This window comes from Ambystoma mexicanum, chromosome 4p (assembly GCF_040938575.1).
Source record: "Ambystoma mexicanum isolate Mex_15411 chromosome 4p, UKY_AmexF1_1, whole genome shotgun sequence".
Taxonomy (NCBI): Eukaryota; Metazoa; Chordata; class Amphibia; order Caudata; family Ambystomatidae; genus Ambystoma; species Ambystoma mexicanum.
In genome coordinates this window covers 45,175,249-45,201,245 of record NC_090927.1, presented here as the reverse complement: position 1 = coordinate 45,201,245, position 25,997 = coordinate 45,175,249, and the positions used below count along the sequence as shown (strand labels likewise).

At 44.2% G+C, this 25,997-nt stretch overlaps 1 protein-coding gene across 1 annotated transcript in view; it reads right to left on the bottom strand.

Annotated features, from left to right (window-relative positions):
• Positions 1-1,933: 1,933 nt before the first annotated feature.
• LOC138452956 (zinc finger protein 268-like) overlaps positions 1,934-25,997 on the bottom strand; it is a 41,396-nt gene continuing 17,332 nt past the window's right edge. Inside the window, exon 2 of the mRNA XM_069605329.1 lies at positions 1,934-13,734. Within this exon, the coding sequence (XP_069461430.1) occupies positions 11,176-13,065 (1,890 nt within the window). The 5' untranslated portion in view covers positions 13,066-13,734 and the 3' untranslated portion in view covers positions 1,934-11,175. The remainder of the gene's footprint in view (positions 13,735-25,997) is intronic.

The following is a 25,997-nucleotide window of genomic DNA, read 5'->3' as shown; positions in this document are numbered from 1 at the left end:
TCCCTGTGCAACTACCCACCAATCCAGTGTATGTCAATAGCTGCGGGATTGGTGCATATCTCGACAGTGTGCTGGCAAACAATCCTTTTTCTCTGTGTCGTTAGGCACTCCCTTCCAGCAACGGTGTACGCAAACTCGAATGCCTACATAATCGCCATGAGCCTCTCTTATACATTCAGCCCTTACATTAAATGATAGTCGCTTCCACAACTGCCCACCAACTAACTATGTGTGAGTACCTCTAACAAATTCCTTCCATCTGCCAATGTCAACATGCCCTCCCTAAAGGAAGTCTACGTCCAAGCCGTAGCCTCTTGGGTACATAGGCAGAGGCCTACGGCCTGCGCCCATGCACCCAATAGCCTAGTCCTACTTCACACCAACTGGAAGGCAATACAGGCATGCATGCTAACATTTCCAACGGTGCTTGGTTGCCTAGATGTACGTATACGTACAGTAAAGGAGCAAACCAAAACAGCATTCACACACTTACTTCCAACCAGTGGCCACACTGTTACGTCCAGAGGCCATTGCCATGCACACAAGGCAGCAGGGCCTTTTGAGGCACAACACAACATAGTACACCGACTGCTAATATCCTCATATTATCTCCAAGGCACTGCCCATCCCCTATACAGTCTGCCTACAGTGACCAACATATCATACTTCCCTATGCAACTACCCACCAATCCAGTGTATCTCAATAGCTTCGGGATTGGTGCATATGTCAATAGTGTGCTGCCAAACAAAACTTCTTTTTCTCTGTGTCGTTATGCACTCCCTTGCAGCAATGGTGTAAGCAAACTCGCCTGCCTACCTAATCGCTAAGTCCCTCTCCCATACATTCAGCCCTAACATTAGTGGGGTTGAACCCAAGCCGTACGCGCTTTCTACATGGCATGGCAATGCAGTGAAAAGCCTACGCCTTACCCAGACCCACAGCAAGCCAAGTGAAAGAAGCAGGTTAATATTTCCGCACAAACCCGCCGCAACAAACCAACTCAAAGGCACGATCTCAGCGTAACCACCGGCAGCCTTAGCCTACGACACAAAACATATCTTCAAAGCAATATCTTCGCTTCCCCCTCTTTCAACCAGCCAATCCTGCAAAGCAGTCTTTCTACCGCTTGTCGGTGCACCACTATCCTCCGATACACCATGTCGGCATCTCTGAAAAACTTTGACGCACAGCACGCTTCCCTCCAGCCAACCACCGGCCGAATCCACTGTTCGCCGACAGCATGGCGTACCGTGATCCAATCACACATCGGTCTGGGAGTGAACTGGGAAATGGGTCACTCATTTTTTGGAACGTACATTTCAGTGTTTTGCAAAAAATGTACCAGTCTGATTTCCACCGTACACACAAATTCACGCTTTCTGGCCCAAGCCCCCACTAATGGCGCAACTCTGGTGAAAATCCACCCAGCTGTTCAAACTGTAGCTGTGTGCAAAGTTTTTCCCCATTCAGTCTAAGGAAGAAAAAAAAAATTGGGACCACCTATAACCTACCCCCCCCACCCCCACACAAAACCTCGCCCAACTTACTGAAAATAATTCAGAGCCGCCCATATACTTTTTTTGCAAAGTTTGGCGACGATTCGTCCAGGGGGAGCGAAGTTATAAGCCGCCGAAAAAGTGCTCTTCCTATGTGTTTAGCAACTTAACCATAACTACATGGCCACTACCGCAGGCCGTGTAATACACACACACACATATATACATTAGTCTTAATAAAATGTTTTTATTATTGCAAAAATGTTCTCATTAAATTATTATAAATTAAATCTGTTTCACTGACGTGCTCTTTCACTACTGAAAGGTGTTCAGAAACATGAGGGAGGTTGAGTTCTAAGGTAATTGTTAAAATGTGCTCACAAAAGGGGAGAATGTTCTGATGTACAGCGACAAAGCATATAGGAAAATAAAACAATTTTAAAAAAATGTATTTATTGCGTGATATAGTTAACAAATTAAACTTTTCCACACATACTCACATAAAATCACGCAGTACAGTGGATTTTTATTTTTACAAAAGAAAGTAATCAAACAACATCATGTATTACTTAATAAAACCATTTAAAAAAAACAGTTTTAAAACAGAAATGTGCAATCCAGTCATTTTTCAAATAGTAACTTCTTAACCTTGACTGGATTAAGCTCCAATTCATCCAATGATTCTGCTCTTTCATTAACAATGGTCAGAACAGAATTCACCCAGACCTTGAGCACCACACAACTGTCTAGATTGTAAAGTGTATTCAATTGAATAAAAGGAGTCGAGGTTGGAGGAAACATAATAGATCTTAAGAGGACCTTGGTCTCTAAGGATATTATACCCAGAATATGCTTGACCAGTGGGAACGGGGTACCCCCTGTAGACTCAGAAATCATTTCCAAATAAAAGACTCCATTTTAGCCCAATCCAAGCCATCCTTCCGGGCCTTTGCCCCGTAAGTTAGTTTTGATACTAGCACCTGGTTATACATTTTGAGGGCTGGCAGTAATGAGAAACGTCCATATTTTCTGTCAAGCTCTCGAAGTAGTTCAGCTGCTGAGAGAGCATCTCACTTCAGGGCTTGGTTAGCCAGAAATAATGATCGATTAGATTTGATCACCACACCAAGATACTTAAAATCAGTGACCACCTCCAACTTCTTATCATCAATGTACGAACCAAAGTTCGATCTGCCTGACAAGATCTTTCTGCGGTTAATGACCAAAATTTTAGATTTGGTCACACTGCTCTCTAATCCAAGGTCCCTAGAGAAACCTTGTGTCCGCGTGAGGGATTTTTGTAAGCCTATAGCAGTATGATTGCGTAAAACAAGATCATCAGCATATATACAAGATACTGGATGTTCACATGTCCCAGCCTTGGAGGGTTCACACCTATACCCTCCAGAACTGCCCTAATACCCAAAATGTATAATTAAGCAAAAGGTAGTAGACAGCCCTGACGTAAACCACGATCCACACGGATCCAACCAGAATACATGCTCTTTTTGTCCAACCTGACCTTAATTCTAATATCTTCATGCAGGAGTTCCAGCAACCGAACCAAGGCATCCGGACAGCCCCATGTCCTAAGCATTCCCCAAAGCCTAATTCGATCCACACAATCAAATGCCTTAGAGACATCAAGGAAATAATGATATATTATGCACTTTGATTGGAAAGCCTGGTTTGTCAAAATTTGTAATACAAGGCAATTCAGGGCTGTACTGGTTCCCTTACGAAACCCAGATTGATTAGGATCCAACTTATCAGCATGAATTGCCCATCTTTCGAGTGCCTGAAAAAGGAAGGTAGAAAAAATCGTATAGGAAGCATCCAAAAGGGAGATGGGGCAGTAATTAGCCGGATTCACCCTATCACCCCTTTTGAAAAGGACTATCACAATGGCCTTACAGTGCACCTAGCTTGCTCAACTACATTGGAAAACAGCTGAAACAATACCTCAGCCCATATAGAAGGCGCTGGTTTTAATGTCAAATTGGAGAGCCCATCGGGTCCAGGGGCATTCGAACACTTGACCCTACCTATAGCCACCTGAATTCCTCGTTGATCAATGTCTAACAGGGCCCATGCCTCCCTATCCATACAAGGCCTCAGGGTCACAAATGCACAAACTTTACTACTCACAGCAAAATAGAGCTCTGTGAAGTATTACTCCCAAGCCTTGCCTGGGATGGGCTGATATTGCAGAGAGAGTTGCACACCCCCCACCTTGCATTAGTCTCCAACAGTTGCCATGGCTGCTAATATGTTTTCTGCATCTCTTTGCAGTAACAGGGCACGATGACCCTTTACCCAGTTTCTGTACATTTGTTTAAACTTAGTTATGACTACAACCAGGTTTCAGCCCAATTTTCATGTTTCCTTAATATCCCTCTTCAGCTTCTTCTTAGCATGTATTTCTGCACTAAACTTATAAAAAGGTATTGCGTGTTTTCTCTCCATTCTAATGGTCGAGAACGGAAACAGGACAAGTGTGTCCTTCAGGTGAGGTGAAAAAGAAAGAGGACACATATCTACAAATAGTCCCCCCAATAAGTCCTCGTTAATTTTAGCATTAAACCTACCTGCATGTTTGCGGTGCCAAATTACAGCCTGGTTACGAGGATTAATCTCTAGGGCGTCCGAGAGCTGATCAGAGTTATCGGTTGTAAGAATACCCCCAAAGGATGCCCTAAGAAGTGAATGGTCATTCCAAGTATAGGGGTCAACTCTAAAGTTGTTAATAGTGGAGGAGATGTGGGTGAAAACAAATGTAAAGTCCAAAGTGGATTTGCAAAGGTCATCTGACCAAGTATAATTAGGCGGTTTATCCACAAAAGAATTCTCGCTTAGGGGAACGAGATCCAAACAAGCACGAAAAACTATCCCTCAAGCTCTGGCAGAATGAGAAAAACGCCTGGACATCTCGGGCCGATACCAGTGGGAGCATTGTGAATTAAAATCGCCCATAACCAAAAAACAAACATTAGGTAACAAACAGTATGAATCAAATACATTCATAATGGATGATATAAAATCTATCAAAGAAGTCGATACAGGATTAAAATAGACATTCAAAACAATGAAGACTCTTAAAAATGTGTCAAAAGGGTCAAACCATGTTATTTTACAACCTAAAGTGTCAGGGTGGCCTATACAGAGATTTTCAATATTAGAACTAGGGGAAACACGCCAGGCACAAACTAAGCCACCGTATGGCCTTCCCTTTAATCCCTTGCTGGCAGGCTCGAATGCAACAGTGAAGCCATTCACAAAGGGAGTGTCAAGCATGAAAGATTCTTGAAAACATATTAAATCGGCCTCTTTCCAAAGTTCCCTATTAAAGCGAAGAAGGCAAAACCCACGCGTATTCCAGGAAACAATCCTGACCGGGGCAATTCATCGGGTGCCCCTTTGCAAAGGGTTATGTTGATGTAAGGGGTTTATAATGTGAGACCAGTCGTATGTCACGTGGCGGCTCAGTGTACAAGGGGAGACGCTGTTAGACGCATTTTGTGCAGCCAGTTGCACATTCATTTTTAAGGGTTCTCGAGGGTTAATCTCTGGTCCGCCATCTCCCCCCTGAATAGGTCACTTTGGAATATCGTGCGGCCTATCTTCACTTAAAGAATACCCCAAATTTAGCAGACATTCAGCCTCCGCAATAACTAGGTTGTAAATAAGCTTAAAATAAAAGCCAATTTTGACCGAGTCAACATGCCTAAAGTCCAGAAAGAAGATTCTGGCAATGTAATTTGGACAAAGTAATTGTAGGCTAGTTATTTGACCAAATAATGCTAAAATATATCGACGATTTAGCAGGTAAAAGTCTTTAAGCTTGAAGGTGCGACTCAAACACAAATAGCTCAACTGATCCTCCTCTGTCGGGACCGGACCTGACGGCACGGGCTCCTGAGTGTCATCAAAAACCTCCCCCTTCACCGGTAGTCTAAAGGAAGAGCCCCCAGATGGTCCCCTGGATAATCTACTTTGGTCTATAGGCAAACCTCCAGATCCAGTTGGTTGCTGGAGGGACATCATCCTTTCCTCCATTGTTAAGAAGCCAGGTGGTCCCGGGCTTATTGGTGGGGCAAGCATCACTGCTGGCTCAAAGGGTAAAGCAGTAGGCTGCAATTTCAACATAGCCGAATTTATAGGCACGTGGGTACGAGTTACTCTTAGGCTATCACCACTTAATGCCATAGGTTGCGGCAGAGGCCCGCCTTCCATTGGCAGGGTGGCAAAAAGAGCCTCCTCATCAGATTCAATTGAATAAGTGGAAAGGGAGGAACCATTTAAGCCCTCATCAATTGCTTCTGTCATTTTAGGTTTAAGGTATGCAGTGATCAATGACTTTTTATTTGCCTCCCATTCAGTGGAACAAGGCTGAACATGTGTTACTGCCTGCGTCTGTGAGCAAGCCTTGCCCTTCTTACGGTTGCCAGCCACCTTAAAATCAGAGCCCTGTGGCTTGGAGATGGGAACCCCATCTTGAAAGTTTCAATCATCAGAAAATATTTCTGTCTGTGCTTTAATGGATCGCAGACATTTAAGAGAGCCTTTATTATTTGTGAGAGGTGGAAAAGTAGATTCTTTACCATTCTTGGCTTTCTTTTGCTTTCTACGGCCAACTTCCAAAGGCGCTGCTGACTCATCAACAGCAGCTACCCTGGGAGAAGGCATTAGCCCTCCAACCACCTCCACAGGGGGTTCGGAAGGGCTCTTGCTTGAGGCTGGCAAAACCTGAGTGTCCTTTTGTAAATGGCTTTGTGTGCCAACAACCTCTACCTCATCTAAAATACCCGGCTCACACCACTTTGCCGGGTATAACTACAATCGGCCCAAGAGGTTTGGGCAGCAGCAGAAACTGAATTAACAGCTGTAGGAGCACCCCCTATCAAAGGGTTTGTACAAATTACGCCTGGGGCGCTCAACGCCAAAATGAAGCCTTCAATAAAATTCATTTTTGCAAGCAGATCCTTCGACGAGGATCGTACTTCTCTCAATTCGTACATGTTCATGTCATGTCCCCGATCCATAGTGTCTAAAATCCTGGATAGGATGGGAAAAGAAAAAGCATCCACCACTTGCTCTACTTGAGCCTGATCATCCTGTCTCATAGGCACACCAACTTTAGGGTAAAAAACCGGCCTCTCATCAGAAGACGGCGATGAACAGTGTGTTAACGTTGGGCCAGGCTGATTTAAAATGTTATGGGCTTCTGGCAGAATTGACGAGCCGTGACAGATCGTAGGAAACACATAAACCTCCTTCTCGTGGGCCACGGCTGAAAGAGTGAGGAATTAAAGAGTTTCACATCCTCCATGCCCTTCACTTGAAAGGGGGATCCCGGGATGGAAGGGGGATCCCGGGATGGACTGTGGCAATCGACCGGCCAAGGATAGCAACACCCTGTTTGCTAGTTCCAATGAGACCACCGGTGCCAGAATGGACATGTCAGAGATGAAGTTCGAGCATACTCGATCTGTTAAGTCTTCTGGGTCTGCGTGGGTTAGAGAAACTGATCGATCTGCTCTCTTCTCAGAGATAATATTTCCCACATCAATGGAGGACCTCGGTGGGGGGAGTTTAGATGTTCCAAGTTAGGAACTACGCCTCCCGTACGTTCCCCTGTGATTTCTGATTTACTCCCTATAGATTTGGCGCTGCGTAGACCTGGCATGGTTTACAAGTAGCAGAAACACAATCAAACAGGGCGGGATAGACTTAAACAGTTAGACATCACCTTTGAGCATTGAAGTTAGCCACCTAGCATTGTACAGTGTACTTCGGTGGGTGGACCACGGCAGACCACGTGCACCGCACCACTTATAGCGCTAAATTGAAAAGAGAGATGCCACTCCTTTTCAAAAAGAAAAAAAAAAAAGTATCACAGTCTACTTTGCAAAATACAGGAGCACTCTTTTCACACACTTCTCCCACGAAGTTCAAAGGCTACGCTGCCCGCAGTTGCTTCAGTTGGGACTAACTCAAACTGAATAATAGATGTAATCTCTGCGGTTATTTCTTTGGTGAGGCTCAAAGGCACTCGGCCCACTTTCATTTCTCCTTATGTAGTCTCTCAGTGCTATCCACAGCGTTAAAAGTGCCGCCTGAGTGGCTCACAGTTAACACAGTCTTATTTCGATAAAGTCAATATGTAAGCCAGAAGGAAATAACACGCGTTCATGGCGAGTGGAACACGTGGCTATCCAAGGTATAACAGCCTTAGAGCACTGAGGTCAGATAAGTGTTGAGGGAGAGGGGCAGAGGGAAAGAGCAACTGTGTTCTGTAATTGTGACTGGGTTGGGATTTGGTGATGCTCTGTCCGCCATATTGGATGTCACTTCTCGTTGCCTTTACAGAACCTATATGCTCTGTTTTTTCTCAGCAGGTGAGCTGAATATGGGAAAGCTCTTGGCAGTGCAGGGAAAAAGTGCTGGTAATTGATGATATGTTATTTATAACGCACTTAATACCCAGAGGTTTCGAAGCACGGACTGGGGATCAAACCTGTGGTGCTCCGAGTCATCTTGTTGCCAAGGCGAGCGCGTTGCCCCTGAGCTATCCTCCGAAACATTCAGTTACTGAGATTTTTTGGGTGGTAACGGAATTACTGCTATTTTTCACAAACCATCAAATCATACATTTGGAGGCAAAGAGGAGGCTTTACCTCATGCAACAAACTGGAGGTAATCTGCCACTTTGCATCACCGCCCCCAAAAAAGTAGAATTACACTTGTAATCCTGTGGTAAACCCATGAGACCAAATGGCAGCAACAGTAATGACATTTGGTGGGAATTCAGTAGACTTACCACCAAATTACCTCCAAACTCGGAATGAGGCCCAATGTAGCCTCGGCGCAGGAACGCTGCACCCTGAGAAAATGATTTGATAACTTTCTATCACATGTGGAGAATTCTGTGTTTGGAAAACTGAGCTTGCAACATTGCATTAAGCAGGGATTGCAAGAGCTCAGAGACACCATGTTAAATGGAATGCCAAAAGTAAGATAGGCTTCTCCATGCAATGTCAGCCATAACAAGAGTGGCTTGAAGCTATGAAGCAACCCAGATTTAATGACTGCCACCCTTACAACACCAGTAACGTCCACCCCAGTACTCTAGGTGACCAAAACACAGTTTCTGCATCATAGGAGTTTATACAAGAGATGAAGGCCCACAAACAGGAAACTGTAGAGAGCAAACCGTTAAACAATGGTAGTATACAAATGGACTGCTTGCCATATGCCCATCTGGAGATGCAGTTTTAAAACAGCTGGGAAGTAACACTTAGCTGCATGTACTTTGTCGGTTTTGTGTCTCAAAGCTTTTTTACCTCATACATCTCACATCAGATGGAAAATCCTGAGAAACAGTAACTTGAGAGTCAGGTCACCAGAAAACTTTTCACCTTATAGAAGTAAGGATTGGCAATAGGTTTATTAGTATAGGCCCTTTTATTTTGACAAGACTCTACTAGGACTGCGTTATTATTTGATGGTCGTAGCTTGCTCCCATCTTAGACTTAGGATTGGATAGGCATTTAATCAATCCATTGAAGTTCAATAAACACCCTTGAACTGTGATCACTTGTGTCTGTTTGATAGCATGCCTTCCTTAGAGAAGTAACACTTAGTTGCATGTACTTTGAAAGTTTTCTTGTGTCACAAAGTGTTTCTCATAGATCTCACCTCAGATGGAAAATCCTAAGAAACAGTAACTTGAGAGTTAGGCCATCTGAAAGCCTTACACCTTATAGATTCAAATATGATATCATTCACTGTTCATCTCAAACAGCTCACTTAAATTCGTGACTAGTCAAAGTCTGTTTTTTGATTGCTCACTGAAAAAATCATGTAACTCACCTACTTTTTGAGCAAATGTCAGTAAATCAATCAACACCTGGGAGGTCATTTTAATAGTGTTATAGCTGAAATGTCTCATTTTCCAGCACTGGTCTGAGCGCGAGGATGCTTCATCTATTTTTACACTCCAGCTGCAAGTTTCTTCCTAGAGCTTTCACTGGCCACATTCACTTCATAAAACCACTTTATAGATTTCTTTTATGACATTTTCACAGCTTCTGGTTTTAGCCTCTACACCAGGGGTTCTTCAACCTTTGGCTGTACAGATATTTTTGACTATTTTTGACTATTAGCTAGCGTAATCAATGGCCGTGATCATGAGTTGGGGGCCACAAATGGGGAGCCTCGGGTTGCACAGTGCTGCTCTACACTAAGTTTGGATTTAATTATATGCATCTTTATTCATAATTCTTCATTGAGGCACTTTCATCTTAGATAGCATTGAAGATACACTGTTCTTGCTCAAAAGCAGGAGTGTTGGAAGGTTTCGCAGGATGACTGCATGTGGGGTCTGCTTCGTAGTCATGGTTACTGCTCAAAGGCATCAGTGTTTGAAGGTTCCGCAGGATGGACTGTATGTCGGGTCTGCTTCGTAGTCATGGTTACTGCTCAAAGGCATCAGTGTTTGAAGGTTCCGCAGGATGGACTGAGTGTGGGTTCTGCTTCGTAGGTATGGTTTACTGCTGAAAGGAATCATTGTTTGAAGGTTCCACAGGATGGACTGCATGGGGGGTGTCTGCTTCGTATTCTGCTTAATTGGGGAAGAGCAGGATCATCATTTTGATGTTAATGATTAATTACCATTCAACTGCTGCGCTATCAGGGAGGAACCGGATGTCCATCTTCTTTCTGTCCTAAACCAACGTCTGCATTCTGATTGCCGTTTGTGAGCCTTTCCTGATATTTCATCCTCTCCTCTCTCCTCGTGCACTCTTCTGTCTTGAATATCACACGTAGGGTCTCATGCCAAGCGAGTGGACTTTTCTCAATATAGCATTTCTGAAATTGAGGATTGCTTCTATGCGGTTTCTGTTAGGTTGAGTAATAGTGAATTTTAGACGGACACTGTTGTGGCCTGGAATCAAACCGCTTTCTCCCATGTGGGCTCTTTCATGTTGAATTAGAACAGGGACCTGCAACTTTGCAGATGTTTTGAGCAACAACTCCCATAAACTCCATCCACAGATTATGCTCAATAGAGCTGATGGATGTTATACTCCAAAACATCTGGAGATCCAAAACACTTATTTGAATGATCTAAATTGCTGCTCTGTTATCATCATAGGTTGTCTTGTGCTTTATGTGCTGTCTGGAGTGTTTTTGTCATGCCCTGAAGCCCGTCGGGTTTTTGGTGCATAATAAATAAAATCCAAAGTTTGCAGGCCCCTGAATTAGACGTGGATCACATTTGCTGATGTCCATTACACAGAAAGAGTTTCATCCCGTGTAGATTTATAACTAAAGCTCTTCTGACATGCAGTGGACTGACCAGTTTTGTCTCCTTTGTGCGTTTTCTCCCATGTCGAGTTATGCTGCCTTTCTGGTTCAGGATTTGCTGACATTGAAAACACTGAAGGTTTACCTTCAGTTTGGGTCCACGTGATTAGCTGTTTAATTTCTGGTTGATGTTTTTCCGACATGTAGGGGGCTTCTCTGCTGGGTATTGTCCTCTGTAGTTTCTTGCAGAGAATTAAAGATCATTAATGGCTGATTTTGTTTCTGACATTCAGCGCACAGGTATGGTTCTTTTTCAGAATGGGTTTTTCATATTAAGTTAGTTTAGTCTTCTTGGCTGAAGCTTTTCTGTCATTCAGTGAACAAGAACAAGACCGTTTCTCCTGTGTGGCTTCTCTCATGGATAGTTAGGCTGCTTTTGTCACTGAAGCATTTCTGATATTCGATGCACTGATAAGGTTTGGCCCCTGTGTGGCTTCTCTCATGGGTAGTTAGGCTGCTTTTCTCACTGAAGCATTTCTGACATTCAGAGCACCGATAAGGTTTGCCTCCTGTGTGGCTTCTCTCATGTTTAGTTAAGTGGCTTTTCTGACTGAAGCATTTCTGACATTCGGAGCACTGATAAGGTTTGGCTCCTGTGTGGCTTCTCTCATGTTTAGTTAGGCTGCTTTTGTCACTGAAGCATTTATGACATTCAGAGCAATGATAAGGTTTGGCTCCTGTGTGGCTTCTCTCATGCGAAGTTAGGTTGCTTTTCTGACTGAAGCATTTGTGACATTCAGAACACCGATACGGTTGCGCTCCTGTGTGGCTTCTCTCATGTTTAGTTAGGTTGCTTTTGTCACTGAAGCATTTATGACATTCAGAGCACTGATAAGGTTTGGCTCCTGTGTGGCTTCTCTCATGGGTAGTTAGGTGGCTTTTCTGACTGAAGCATTTCTGACATTCAGAGCACTGATAAGGTTTGGCTCCTGTGTGGCTTCTCTCATGTTTAGTTAGGCTGCTTTTGTCACTGAAGCATTTCTGACATTCAGAGCACATATACGGTTTGGCTCCTGTGTGGCTTCTCTCATGGGTAGTTAGGTTGCTTTTCTGACTGAAGTATTTCTGACATTCAGAGCACTGATAAGGTCTGGCTCCTGTGTGGCTTCTCTCATGTTTAGTTAGGCTGCTTTTGTCACTGAAGCATTTCTGACATTCAGAGCACAGATAAGGTTTGGCTCCTGTGTGACTTCTCTCATGGGTAGTTAGGCTGCTTTTCTCACTGAAGCATTTCTGACATTCAGAGCACCAATAAGGTTTTAGTCCTGTATGGGTTCTCTCGTGTTTAGTTAGGCTGCTTTTCTCACTGAAGCTTTTTTGACATTCAGAGCACTGATAAGGTTTTACTCCTGCATGGTTTCGCTCATGGATAGTTAGCTGGCTTTTCCGACTGAAGCATTTCGGACATTCAGAGCACCGATAAGGTCTGGCTCCTGCGTGGCTTCTCTCATGGGCAGTTAGATTGCTTTTCTGACTGAAGCATTTCTGACATTCAGAGCACTGATAAGGTTTCGCTCCTGTGTGGCTTCTCTCATGGGTAGTTAGGTTGCATTTGTGACTGAAGCATTTCTGACATTCAGAGCACTGATACGGTTTGTCTCCGGTGTGAATTCTTTCATGGGTAGTTAGCTTGCTTTTCTCACTGAAGCATTTCTGACATTCAGAACACCGATAAGGTTTGGCTCCTGTGTGGCTTCTCTCATGGGTAGTTAGGTTGCATTTCTGACTGAAGCATTTCTGACATTCAGAGCACTGATAAGGTTTATCTCCTGTATGGCTTCTCTCATGGGTAGTTAGGTTGCATTTGTGACTGAAGCATTTCTGACATTCCGAGCACTGATACGGTTTGGCTCCTGTGTGGCTTCTCTCATGGATAGTTAGCTTGCTTTTCTCACTGAAGCATTTCTGACATTCAGAGCACCGGTAAGGTTTGGCTCCTGTGTGGCTTCTCTCATGGGTGGTTAGCTTGCTTTTCCAACTGAAGCTTTTCTGACACTGAATGCACTGATAAGGCTTTACTCCTGTATGGGTCCTCTCATGTTTGGTTGGATATGGTTCCTGGCTGAAACGGTTATGACATTCTGTGTACGGATGAGGATGTTCTCCTGTGTGGGTTTTCTCATTTTGAGGAAGATGGGTTTTCAGACTGAAACTTTTATGGCATTCATTGTCCTGGCAAGGTTTCTCTGGGGGTTTCATTTCTCCAGCTTGGATTGTGTTTGGCAAGAATGCCACAGCAAAGTTAACCACATTACAGGGTCAGCCATTTGTATAGAATGCTCTATTTTCATCTCTCAGTGCACTCTTCCTTACAATTCCATTGCGCAAAGGAAAGCTCTTTTTAGGAGCTCCTATTCTTCACATCTGTGAGTCCATGCAGGTTGTGTTTTTGACAACTTCTCATTTGGGTGTTCTTAGAGAATCTTACTGCTTTAATATTGTATGTTCTTTTCACAATCAGCATACTAACATGTTTGTAAGGGTTACTGAATCCAACATTGATATGTAGTGTTTTTGAATTAAATGCATTGATATGGTTTTCTACTATTTGCATTATTTTGGAAATGAAAAGCTGTGAATTCTGAATTACATATTAATTCGAATTCGGACTTGCTTTGGTTCTCCTGCTCATCCATGTATTTAAGTTTTCAGAAGCATTTCCTTCTCCGGTTATACTGAATACGGATTGTAAATGATAACAGAAATAATTTTCTTAATGCGTAGCTTACTCCAGTCCTGACCAGACTGGGCTTCTAGAATCTTCCATTCCATGAGATATCCGACGTCCTCCCTTTTGTTCCAAGTAAACCCATTCTTGGGGCATTTCACTTCATTACCCTTTGCGTTTTCTGTGCAGGCTTTAGAAAGCTGTAAAAGAAAATGAACACATTATCTTTCTAAACATAAAGAATGATGTAGCATTAGGCATTTATAGTTTCTTTATTGTTGAAATAGTGTTTTACTGGTTTACATATATTTCACATGCCTTTAAGGCTTCAAATTCTAAACCAAAGTTGTAACATAGCCAAAATTAAGGCTTAAAGCTCCAAGCCAGAATATTGCATCTTTCAGAGCCTCCCATTTCTCTACAAATCTCCTCTGCATTTTTATTCAGTCTTTGTGCAGAGCCCTAAATGGTGCAGATGCCTTAGTGACCCCACCCTTCTTTTTTCATTACATACTCTGGAAATACTTTCAATGTTTGGAATTTTAAGGCAATCTCCGAGTCATCATCTTAACTCATTCACCCAGAGCTTCTCTTTCAGCCATTTCCAAAATATACTGGGGTTTCCATAATGTCTTAAAAACGAAATAAGAGTGCTCTTGTTCTACCTGGCAACCCATGTATTAATACCAAACTCTGAATAAAGATATTCACAAACTTGATTTACTCAAACTCAAGAAGTACTAACAATTAATAATTACACATGGGTATTAGGACAAGACGGCATAATCCACCTTCGCAATCAATGACAACATATCCTTTTTGTGGCTTGTAACTTGCCTACCGTCCCCAGAACCACACTCAGGGTGTTACTTTCCTGTCTGTCGCATCATCTCTGTCCTTCCTATGAGGTGGGTTTTTGTACTATTTTCAATTTGTTCTATTGCAGATGGTGTGTCCAATTAACCTTGAACGGTCACTCCCTTTATTTTACACTGTGTTTGGATCACTACTGGTTCACTTTCACACCCCTCTTAAGAGCACAGCCTTCCCTCGGCCTACGTTACCAAAGGTAGAATATATCCTAACTGTATCTGATTTACCTTTATGATTGTGCTGGGCTTTGGTTTAGAAGTGTGAGGGCTGAGTGGGACATTTGACCCTTACTCATCCTCATACTCCTGTGGAGCAGAACCCAGTTTGTCACAACTATAGAGTTCTATAACGTGCTAACTCATAGGGATACCACTTATAAATGTAATGCAACGTGCATTTCCATAGCGCCTTTCACAATTGGTATGGTCTCAATGCGCTGTAGGTCGAACGCAGTTGGGGGACAGGTATAGGAAATTTGTCAGGGAGTTATAGAATGCGTGTGTGCATTTTAGCCAAAGCAAGGGAAGTAGGGTGGCCAAGTCCCTGTTAGTCACTCATGTTGAGCAGGCATATGGATGGGTGCTAAGAGGTAATCTAGAGGCTCTTAGCCACAGAGTAACACATTTAGATGCATTTAATAATGCATTTAGAGATAGCTAACTTAGAGCCCTCTTCTCTACCAGTGGCAACAGAAACAAAGAATTGGTCTATCTTTTGTAGTGGTTTTGTCTTATCAAGGCAGTAAACCACTGCTCTCCTAACATCTAATGTATGGAGGCTTCTTTCAGCTGGGTTAGTGGGATGCTGAAAGAAAGTTGGGAGTTCAATGGATTGGTTTACATGAAACTTAGAAATAAATGTATGTGCAAAATGTGGGTTTGTGCGCAAAACCACTTTCTCTTTATGAATAGTAACAAATGGGTCTTGAACTGAGAGAGCCTGCAGTTCACAAACCCTCCTAATGAAAGTAATAGCCACCGGAAAAGCAGTCATAAAGATGAGAGCCTTAAGACCAGCTTGTGCATGGGCTTGAAGGAGGCCCCATAAGTCTAGTAAGGACAACATTAAAGTCCCATCCGGGAGTTAGATTAGAAATAGGCAGGTGAAGTTTTTCACCGCTTCCAGGAAAGCCTGGATTACAGGTACATGGACTTTCCACCAGGAAACTTTGCTCTGAGGGGTGGAGTAAGCAGAAAGGTCAGCAAGGTGGACCTTCAGTGAGTTAAAAACAAGTCCTGAGTCTCAGAGGTGAGTTAGGTAAAGGACTATGGGCCTCATTACCGCCTTACTACGAGGTCCCTTAGCGGGTTGGTGTTTTAACGCCTACTTTTTGCAGGCGTTAAAAACCAACCCGCTAAGGGACCTCGGAGCTAATTACGGCACCGCAAAATTGCGGTGCCGTAATTAGCGCCTTCCCCATTCCCATAGAGCCCTATGGGGCAGAAATGGGAATGGGGATGGGCAATGGCGGAAGGGGGATTTACCGCCCCACCAACCTTGGAATGGGGCGGTAAATCCCCTTTCCGCCAAGGCGGTGCCGGTAATTTACCGGCATGGTCCAGGTGCTAATAGCACCCTGGACCACCGCCTTCCGTGTAATGAGGCCCTATGTGTGTGGGCGAACAGTCTACTGAGTTGATGATACGAGTACTGCACCAAATGACAAAACGGTTACATTTGCTGGAATAACAGTGCCTGGTATTGAGTTTTCGTGCCTCTCTCAGAATGTCCATACACATTGGAGGGAGCTGAGGACTCCCGAACGCCATGACATCCGGAGCCATGCAGCTAAATTGAGAGTTTGATGGAAAGGGTGCAATGTTGTCTCCTGATCCTGGGACAGCATGTTGTAGGGGCAGGGCAGCTTCATTGGAGGGCAAGTTGACATTCTCATGAGATGTGAGAACCATGGCTGACGTACCCACATTGGTGCTATCAGCATTAGGGTAACTTGCTCCTGTTGAATTTTATGAATTATCCTGTTGAGGAGAGGAGTTGAGGGAAAAGCGCTAGCAAATCTCAGACCATTTAATCCACAGACCATTCCCCTTGGACATTTTTGGAGATACCTGGAGGCGTAGTCTGGGCATTGTGCATTCTCCAGTGTTGCAAAGAGGTCAATGTCTGGATGCCCCCATTCTGCAAAGACGTAGTGCAAAATGTGTTTGTGATAGCGCCACTCATGTTCTATGGGTAGCTGCACGTCTCTGCTGAGCATGTCCGCAAGAAGACTGGGTTCCCCTGGAATGTGTTGTGACAGGAGGAACATGTGTTTGAGTGCCCATTTCCAAATGCCCTGTGATAATTTGGACAGTGCTCGAGAGCAAATACCTCCCTGTTTGTTTAAGTAATACATGGCTGTGATGCTGTCTGTAAGGACTAGAATGGTCTTCCCTTGCAGTTGTAGCTGAAAGGCTTTTAAGGCTTTGAAAAAAGCCAGTAGCTCTAATAGGTTGATGTGTGTGTGTGTTTGCTACTGATTGTGACCATGTGCCATGCGCTGTCTGGTATAGAAGTTGTGCTCCTCACCCGACAGGGATGCGTCCGTGGTGAGGGGGGCCTCGACTGTTGGGGTGGTGAATGATTTTCCCTTCAGAAGGTTCTCCTTCGACCACCACTGTAGACACTGAATGAAGGCTGTCAAGACAACCACTAGATTGACCCACTGACTGCTTGCCTGACACCATTGGCTCGAGTCCCTCCTGCATAGGACGCATGCACAGACGGGTGTGTGGAACCATAAAATGCAGGAAGCCATCATTCCTAATAGCCGCAAGGCTTTCCGTACAGTTATATGACAACTGGCTACATACTGAAAGATCTGGAACAACATTATTTGGACACTCTCATTAGATGGGAAGACAAATCTGTCTTCTGTTCGAATTAGGGCCCCCCAGAAATGGTTTCCCTTCGCTGGGGACGAGACTTTATTTCTTTTCATTGATGGAGAACACTAGTTTGAAGAGTAGGTCTTGGGTGGTCTCCAGTTATTAGCCAGTGGTCTAGATAAGGGTATGCCGGAAACGGAACAGACTATCTGCACAGGTAAGCTGCTGCCACTGCCAGTACTTTTGTAAAATCACTTGGGGCTGAGGCAGTGTCAAAGGGGAGTACTTTGAATTGAGAGTGCTTGTCTTCTATCTTAGACCTTTGGTTCTTTCTGTGCGCTGTCAACATTGAAATATGAAAGCATGCATCTTTCATGTCCAAGGTGGCCTTGTAATCCCTGTGCTTTCGCAGCGGAATTACCTCCTGCAGAATTGTCATCCTGATCCTCTGAGGCTTGACATACTCGTTTGCCGGGTGCAGCTCTAAGAAAGGGCTCATGGTGAGGTCCTTTTTGGGTACAAGGAAGCATATTGAATAAAAACCCTTGTTTACCCAATCATCTGGGACTAGTCTGATTGGTCTCTTTTGCATCAGGACCTCCATCCACTTCTTCTCGAAGGATGAGGAGATGGTCCGACGACAGCCGTCTGATTTTTGGCAGATGAGATCGATCTGTTTGAAGGAACTCGATGCAGTATCCCTCGCCTACAGTCTTGAGCATCCACTAGTCTGACTTGATCCCCTCCTGTGCGTGAGTGTAGCATGCTATCTAACCTCCTGCATGAGAGTCACTTGCTAGCAGGAGTAGAGGAGCCTCTGGCAGCTGCATTCCTACCCCTTCCTTTGCCTCTCTGAAATCCCCGCTGTTGAGGGGGTTGATACGCTCCTTGGCCAGATTACCAGGGTGATCCTCCTGCACAGTAGAAACCCTGAGTGATGCGAGAGAAGGACTGCCGATGAAAGGACCAGCGGGTAATAAACACTCTGCGCTGCACATATGCTCTGGTGGAGATCTGGTTGAGATTAAATTACGGTAGCTACCATCCACGTGCCCTATGTGACAATCTGCCGTTCGGGCAGTTTTTACGATATAGGCGCACATGCACAAAAATCGCAGACTTCCAGCACCAATCAGAAGAACTAAAATCTCAACTGCTTAAGGGAGGTTATCCAAAAGAGATTGTGAAGAACACACACAAAAGAGCAAGAAACATCCCACATGAGATCACATTGCAACCGACGATACCATCACAGCAGTGCTAAGTTATTCTCCAATCTTTAATACACTCAAAAGAGAGATAAAAAAGCTATGGCCTACTCTAAACACAGGCACTACTGAGCTAGCCAATCCCGTTTTTGCCATCAAGCGGAGAAGGAATATTCGAGATAGACTGGTACACACACTTGAGGAACAAAAGGAGTCCACGGAGCACATCACCCTTTGGAACACCAACAGCCCAAGTGGCCACCCGCCATGCGGCGCATGTGTCATGTGCAAACAGACTACGAGAAATAAAACAATAGACATATGGTGGAAAACACCATGGATACAGAGAAATCTCATGAATTGTAACAGCAAAGGGGTCATTTATTTGATTACATGCCCCTGTGATCTCAGATATATCGGTATGACAGCAAGCACTGTAAGAAACAGACTTATTGAACATAAATCCTGCTTGAGGACCAAAAAACTAACAGCCCCTTTAGTCTCCCATTTTGTAGCTCAACAACATACTGGGGATGACTTCAAATGGACAATACTCGAAAAGATAAACCCACCTCGTAGAGGAGGCAATTTTTATGATATCCTTCTGAGAAAAGAACAACAGTGGATTTTCCGTCTGGATACCATAAGGAATGGCCTCATTGAGGAGATCCACAACATCTTCTTGCACCATCGAGACTCTGGTGGCAAGGTATGCAGGAGCTGCGTTCCCCACATCTCCAAAAAAGGTCTCCCATTACTGTATTTAAATCGACCAGCAGAAACAAGAATTAACACCTTACTTTTTACGGTAGACTAGCAGGGCGGAGGTGATCATTAATAAATAAACAAATAACCATTGGTTCGGTATAGCAACCGTCTATATTTATATGAATATAAATTCAACTTGTTTACCATGTTCAATACTACTGGGATTCTAGCATACCCAATAGGCACTCGATTGGGACAAGTTCAGCCCATCCAAAAGATGGAGACGCAGTACATGGCCTTTATTCAAACATATGGCACATGATGCCAATATATGATACTGACCACATTGGCGCAAGGGTGCTCCAGAAGGTAATCAGATATCACGCATTAAGTTGTCAGATTTAACATTAAGTGCACCCGATGCCCTCTTTTGAAGGCATTAGATCATAACCCGCACCCTTTACAACATAGCCAACAGGAAAAGACGTCTGGGCCCATTCCAAAATGGCCACCAGGACACAAAAGTAAACAAAACACGTGCACGAGAACGCGTGTAGTAGAGCGAGAGCCGAGCGACGCAAGCCGATTCAAGCAGTCCCGCGGTACGCTGTGGAATATCCGGAGGTGCAGTAGGTAAGTGACCCTGACCCTAGAACTTTACAAACAACTTGTGACAAGATTCACAGGGTAAGCTTGCGCCGAGACAGTACAGCTGGTCTATAGTGCACCAGCCCCCTTGTTAAAAACGGATCCGACCATAAATTAACAGGAGGGCACTATACGAGGATATTTAACCGGGTCCAAGAAGCAATGTAGTATCATGCATGGATCGGTCCTTGCCAAACAATTGACTCAAGATAAATGGGCTGCCCGACGGACAGCATAAATATAACGGAATATAACAACAGTCTTCCCCCACGTGGGTCTCTCTTCCACAGAACAACCCCGGGGAAAACAAGAGTGCCTGGATAACGCTGGACCAGACTTTTCAAAAAACCATTGTCCTTACCTGAAAGATCCCGAGGGCAGCGAGTGAACAACAGACAGGTAAACAGTACGAACTGAACGCATTGGTATGCAACATTTGTAACCAGATGTCCCACAGAAAAGAGGATGTTGTGTAAAACGCAGTGGAGACAACAAGTATAATATACTCTTGTACGCTTCCCTGCAGCCCAAGAAAAAGACACTTATGCAGATGTGCCTATAACAGCCAACATCACGCTTAGGCCAACCAACTGATGTACAGGAGTAATGTCTACATGACAGGCATAACAGGTATGATTGGTGAATCAAAATTCAAACTCTTTCGAAGTGAGATATGCTTGATGGAAGAGGGGAGACGGGGGTCCCTGTTTTCATGGTCACCAATGTGACGCCCATTAATTGGCCATTTACCAAGTAATTACAAGACTCCTAATATTTAAATTACTAAATGCATGAACTCAGCCTGAGACATGAGAAGTCCCCTTTGACTTTTCTATCTTTGCGCCACAGAGAATGCTGTGCAGCATCTGAGGGGTGAACAGATTTGGTTCTTGTAAAGTGAAGAAACTGGTCCTGAAGAAGATGACGCATGAGAGTAAATGTCATTGAAACCGGTCGACCAGACTTCCTGATGTCTCCCGACTAAGGGCGACACACAGTTGAATCATAAAATTGGGAATAGCGAACAGTGATGTCTATAGCCTAATCAAATATATATCAAACCATAGTTGCTCACAACTATCTATTGTGTCCATACCCAACTAAAAAATAACCTGAGGTTGTACAACAATAGCAAGAGAGACAGAAATCGAATTGTTTTATTGTTGATCGCTTTGAGCTAGCCAGACACACATCACGGATGGTGAATAAAATTGTCCTGATGACACACAGTCCCACGTTAACTGTCTGACTAACCAAAGCATGCAGACTGGGAAGAATCAATCCCAACTGCAATTTTTAATTGCGATTTTAGCGATATGTACTTGTTCTCACTAATCTGAATTCATTAAAGAAACAGGGTGAGTCTCTTCTTCTTACCTATCTCTCTTAGATAGACGGTGCCACAGCGCATTCTAGGGTTGTCCAGCACCATGAAGGGAAAGGGTGTTATGAAGGGAAAGGGTGTTCTTCTGATCAGGGTGAGTTCTAGGGCTAAACAATAACAGTATATTGAATAATTAGCTCATAAGAAGCTGTATCCGCCCTCTTTTTTGTGTGATACTGAGATTATAATGTCTCATGCTTCTTCTTTGCAGTTTCAAGCGCGTTGTCCAGTGCATTGCCAGAAACGGCAAACTCTTCAATGGCTTTATTGATGAGCGAGGCTTGTGGTTCGGATTTAAACCCAGAACGTTTCAGCCAAGCATGCAGTTTTAAAAGAATTCTCTCTGCCAAAACTCTTCCAGACGTTTCTGCAGCATCAAGCATGTTTTTTAAGATATTCTGTGTGACCCGACGTCCTTGTACAAGTGCACGACGTTGAGATTTAGCTGGTTCAGGAACATTCTGAAGTCCATCTTGTACCAGGCCCCATTCGACATCGTTGAAGATGGTAAGAAGTGCTGTATTATTAGCAATGCAGGTGTTGTAGGCAGCAGAAGAAGTAATTCTCTTGTCTAAGGCATAGAGTTTTTTGCTTGAGCAGGGCCTTTGGACCTTCGTAAGCATTGTGCTAAGGGAGGAGGCGGCCTGCGTATAACCTTGGGGCAGGGAAGAGGGTATCTGGGGTCTAGAACCATGTGAAAGGGTGAGTTTTGCTAAAGAAACATGTTTCAGTGCATCTTTCGACGTGTCAGATGCAGGCGTGAAAAATTTAGGGGAGGCACTGTGGAACAGAAGAGTTGGTACCATGCACCACATGCGATGGCGGAGGTGCAGCGGGCCATGAGCCATCAGGTTCAGCAGGTGTTGCCAAATCTTTTGACGGGCTTGCAGCTGCCAGGGGCCTTTCGACGGTACCATTGAAGGAGGCCGAGGGGTTTGTATGTTTAGTGTTGGAGTGTGAATGGTGCCCTAGTCGCCAGGGGGTGGCTTCCCAATAGCAGTGTGTTCTGTATGCCTAGTGGGGCTGGGGACGGGCACATTGGAGTCAGCCGACTCCACAACGTCTTAAGCTTCCAAGTGGGGGCCGTGGCTGCTAGAGGAGTGCTCGTCCGAAGCAATGGCGCCGGGGCGAGAATGCGATTCGGCCTGCATGACGTAGGCCGTCCACCAATGTGTACGTCTTTAAGTGTTTTGGGCCTAAAGAGTCCACAGGCCTTGCAGCTCTACTCCTCGTGGTCACAAGGTAGGCAATTATGCCAACAACGAGTGCCCTTCCACGGAAACTTCCCGTTATAAGAATGGCAAAATGTAAAAGGAGTTTGCTCCATCATATAGTGGAAAATAAGCACCCAGACAAGCGAAAGAAGAGGAGGGCATGGAAAGAAAAGGCATTGGGCCTCATTACACGGATGGCGGTAAGGATTTACCGGTACCGGTAAAATACCGGTACCGGTAAATCCTTACCGCCTTACTACGAGGTCCCTTTGCGGGTTGGGGGATTTAACGCCTGCTTTTTGCGGGATTTAACGCCTGCTTTTTGCAGGCGTTAAAATCCAACCCGCTAAGGGACCTCGGAGCTAATTACGGCACCGCAAAATTGCAAAATTTGCGGTACCGTAATTAGCGCCTTCCCCATTCCCATAGAGCCCTATGGGGCAGAAATGGGAATGGGGAAGGGCAATGGTGGAAGGGGGATTTAACGCCCCTCCAACCTTGGAATGGGGCGGTAAATCCCCTTTCCGCCAAGGCGGTGCCGGTATTTTACCGGCATGAGCCATGGCGCTAATAGCGCCATGGCTCACCGCCTACCGTGTAATGAGGCCCATTCTCTTGTGCTTGAAATGCAAACTCAATGCAGTAAAAAGGTGCACACCTATCAGCTGCGAGAATAATCTGTTAAAAAGGGGGGGGGCTCGTGGAGAGTGGCCTTGCTCATGCCAGTCTAGTTCTAAGAAAAAAACATATAAAAATGAAAGATAGATGCAAAACATATTAGTTATGAGAATAAATGCACTTAAAGGGGAAGAGGCCCTCAGTCATTTATAAACAAATGCATGTATTAGACATGATAATTGTTTAAAACGAATACTATACACATAAACAATAGAGATAGGCTACAGGTAGGTATGCAGGGTTAACATTAGACTGGGGCGCTGTAAGCAGGCCTCGAAGCATGCCACTTTAATTAGAAATAAACGCACATGTTTTAACTTGCTTAGAAGCCAGCTCAAAGTGTTCTTAAAAGGCAACATTAAAATGGCAATTTGTCGCTAGTTCCAGGCTCTCTCAGTGTCATGATCAGTCGTATTCTCAGGGGAAGCAGGATGGGTGATCGGCAGGAGATGAATAAAGATCCGCTGGTCATCCCAATTGTCTCAATGTTTTGTCTTTATCATGTGGGAATCGGGGTGTGGACTGCGACGTCATGGTGGTGGGTCTGGGGTACTGTGGTAAGATCTGCAGGACCCAAACAACTTCAGTCAATGGGCCTCATTACGAGGAATGCGGTAAGGGGTTAACAGCGCTGGTAAAGGTGCCGGCCCATTTAACCCCCTACCGCCCCATTATGAGGTCTGCTTGCGGGAACCCGCTAAGGACACCAGGATGCTAACAACATCCCCGTTATTAAAGGGCCCGTTGTTAGCATCCACCCCATTCCCATTGAGCCCTATGGGGGCTCAAATGGGAATGGGGATGTACCGGGTCTGGGTTCTATGAATGGTAGGAATCGCCCGGTAATACCTCATTCAAGGAACCCGGACCCAGTAGCCGGTATGGGGGTAGCCATGCTGCTAAAAGCGGCATGGTTACCTCCATCCTCGTAATGACCCCCAATGTATGTCCCAATATAGGGGAATGACATGCCCTGTCTAATGATTTCTTTTCGAAGGATGGACTAAATGTTTCAATATGTTTTGATATTAATTAGCTTGGACTATTATAAAAGCTTTTGATTTAGGGGCATTTCTTTGACGGCGCCTTTTCATGCAGTTCCTCGCTCGGTTTGAATCTTGCTGTCCTAGCTGCGTCTGGAGCCCTAAATAAAATTGCGTTGACTGATGTACACTCCTTTTTGGATTTGTAATTTTATTGGCGAGTTCGAAGGCAGCCTGCATTACACCCTAAAGAGAACTGTTGAGAATTAGGCTCCCCACTCTACGTACTGTAAGGTCGAAGCCTGAAGAAAAAGGCAGACGGCAGCAGTCAGACAGTCAGTCATGGACTCAAAGAGCAGCAAACAGGAAAAGTCGTTGAATAAATCGTCACACCGTGTAGCCCTGTTACATATTTAGTGCAAACATGGAATTTAAATAGGTAGGAAAATATTTTGCAGACACCATTTCAGAAAAAGGAGGCATATGTTTGTATTTATGTAATGTGCAAAAATGAGTGATTAATCCATGCTATATTCTGTGCAGTCTCGTCTTCAAGCCAGGTTATCCTTTGTTTATGGTACATTAGATCACTGTAAGTAAAGGTTCCGGGCTGGGATCCAGTGGCTGTTTAGCCTATGTGAACAATGTTCTGATCTCCAAGCTAATGGATGTATTCTTAACATGGCGGCAAAGGTCAGGTATTCAAGGAGAACTAGGAAGACATGCCACAAGTCTTATGAGGATCGGGGAATATGATGTTCTGTATTCCTTTAGAATGCGTAAACATTCTCGGGGGAACATATATTTGATGAGCACGGGGCATATGTTGTAAAAGGCAGTGGAATATAAAACAAACAATCCAGAAGTTGCATACAGAGCTTCAAGGAAGGAGTGAAGGGAGTGTTGTACGAAGTCATCAAGGAGTGCTGTCTGGGATAGAGTTGAGCGGAGGACCCAAGCTGGAGAGCTATCTGCATTATGTCTATTGGTGACGGAAGGGGCTCTTTTATTCTCCTTTTTCTGACATGGCTTTTTGCAGCACTTAAATTGAAGACTCTCAAAAGTCTTCCCTTTTAGCTTTTTGAGAGAACTATATTTTTATTGAGCTGTATATGGAAGCACCAAGGACTTACCTACAGCAGCTCAAACCCATCGTTTATTTTTATTCTTATGGTCCTAGCTTCGAAAAGCAACAGAGCATGTATACAACATCTTATTTGGATTGGTCTTAGGTGTGTATCATGGTTAATCCAATTGGCAGAAAACTTATTTTAAGGCTTTTGTTCTAGCCATTAGAGACCATGAGGATTTTATTTAGCTGGCCTTTCAATTGGATATGAATTTTGAAGCCTCCTTCCAGATTCAGCGAGTCAGCTTTCGACTTTCTACTGTTACAAAGGTGTAGTGCAAGTATGCTAATTCAATTCAAAATAACTTTTATTCGGCATAAGCCATATCGGTTGGCATTACAACAGCCAATAATCACACAGTATCCCAACAATACATATTAATAGAAATCGTCATGAATTCATAAACTCTTAAATACATTTCATAGGATAAAAAAGTATGACATACAGTACAACAATTATGCAACCAAAATCCCGAAAAATACCAATCATAGATCTCTACATCAGGAGAACGGTTTTGGTATAGAGGTTCATCCGTTTCATAAACCTTCACAGGCGAGCCACAGTGGCCCTGTTCCTCCGTAGCCAGGCTCTGTCTGGGACCCACATCCAATTGTATTATATGGATGAGAGTACTCAAGGCAAGACCCATACCCCTTGAGAAGCGAACTAGGTTGCCTTTGACAAAGAACTAGGGGAAGGGTGTCATTCCCCCTGGGTTTGTGAACATTGTTGAACTAGGTTGCTTTGCATTTTAGAACATTACACTGCCAAGAGGAAGGAAACTGCCTCTTGGCACATTGAGAATCTGG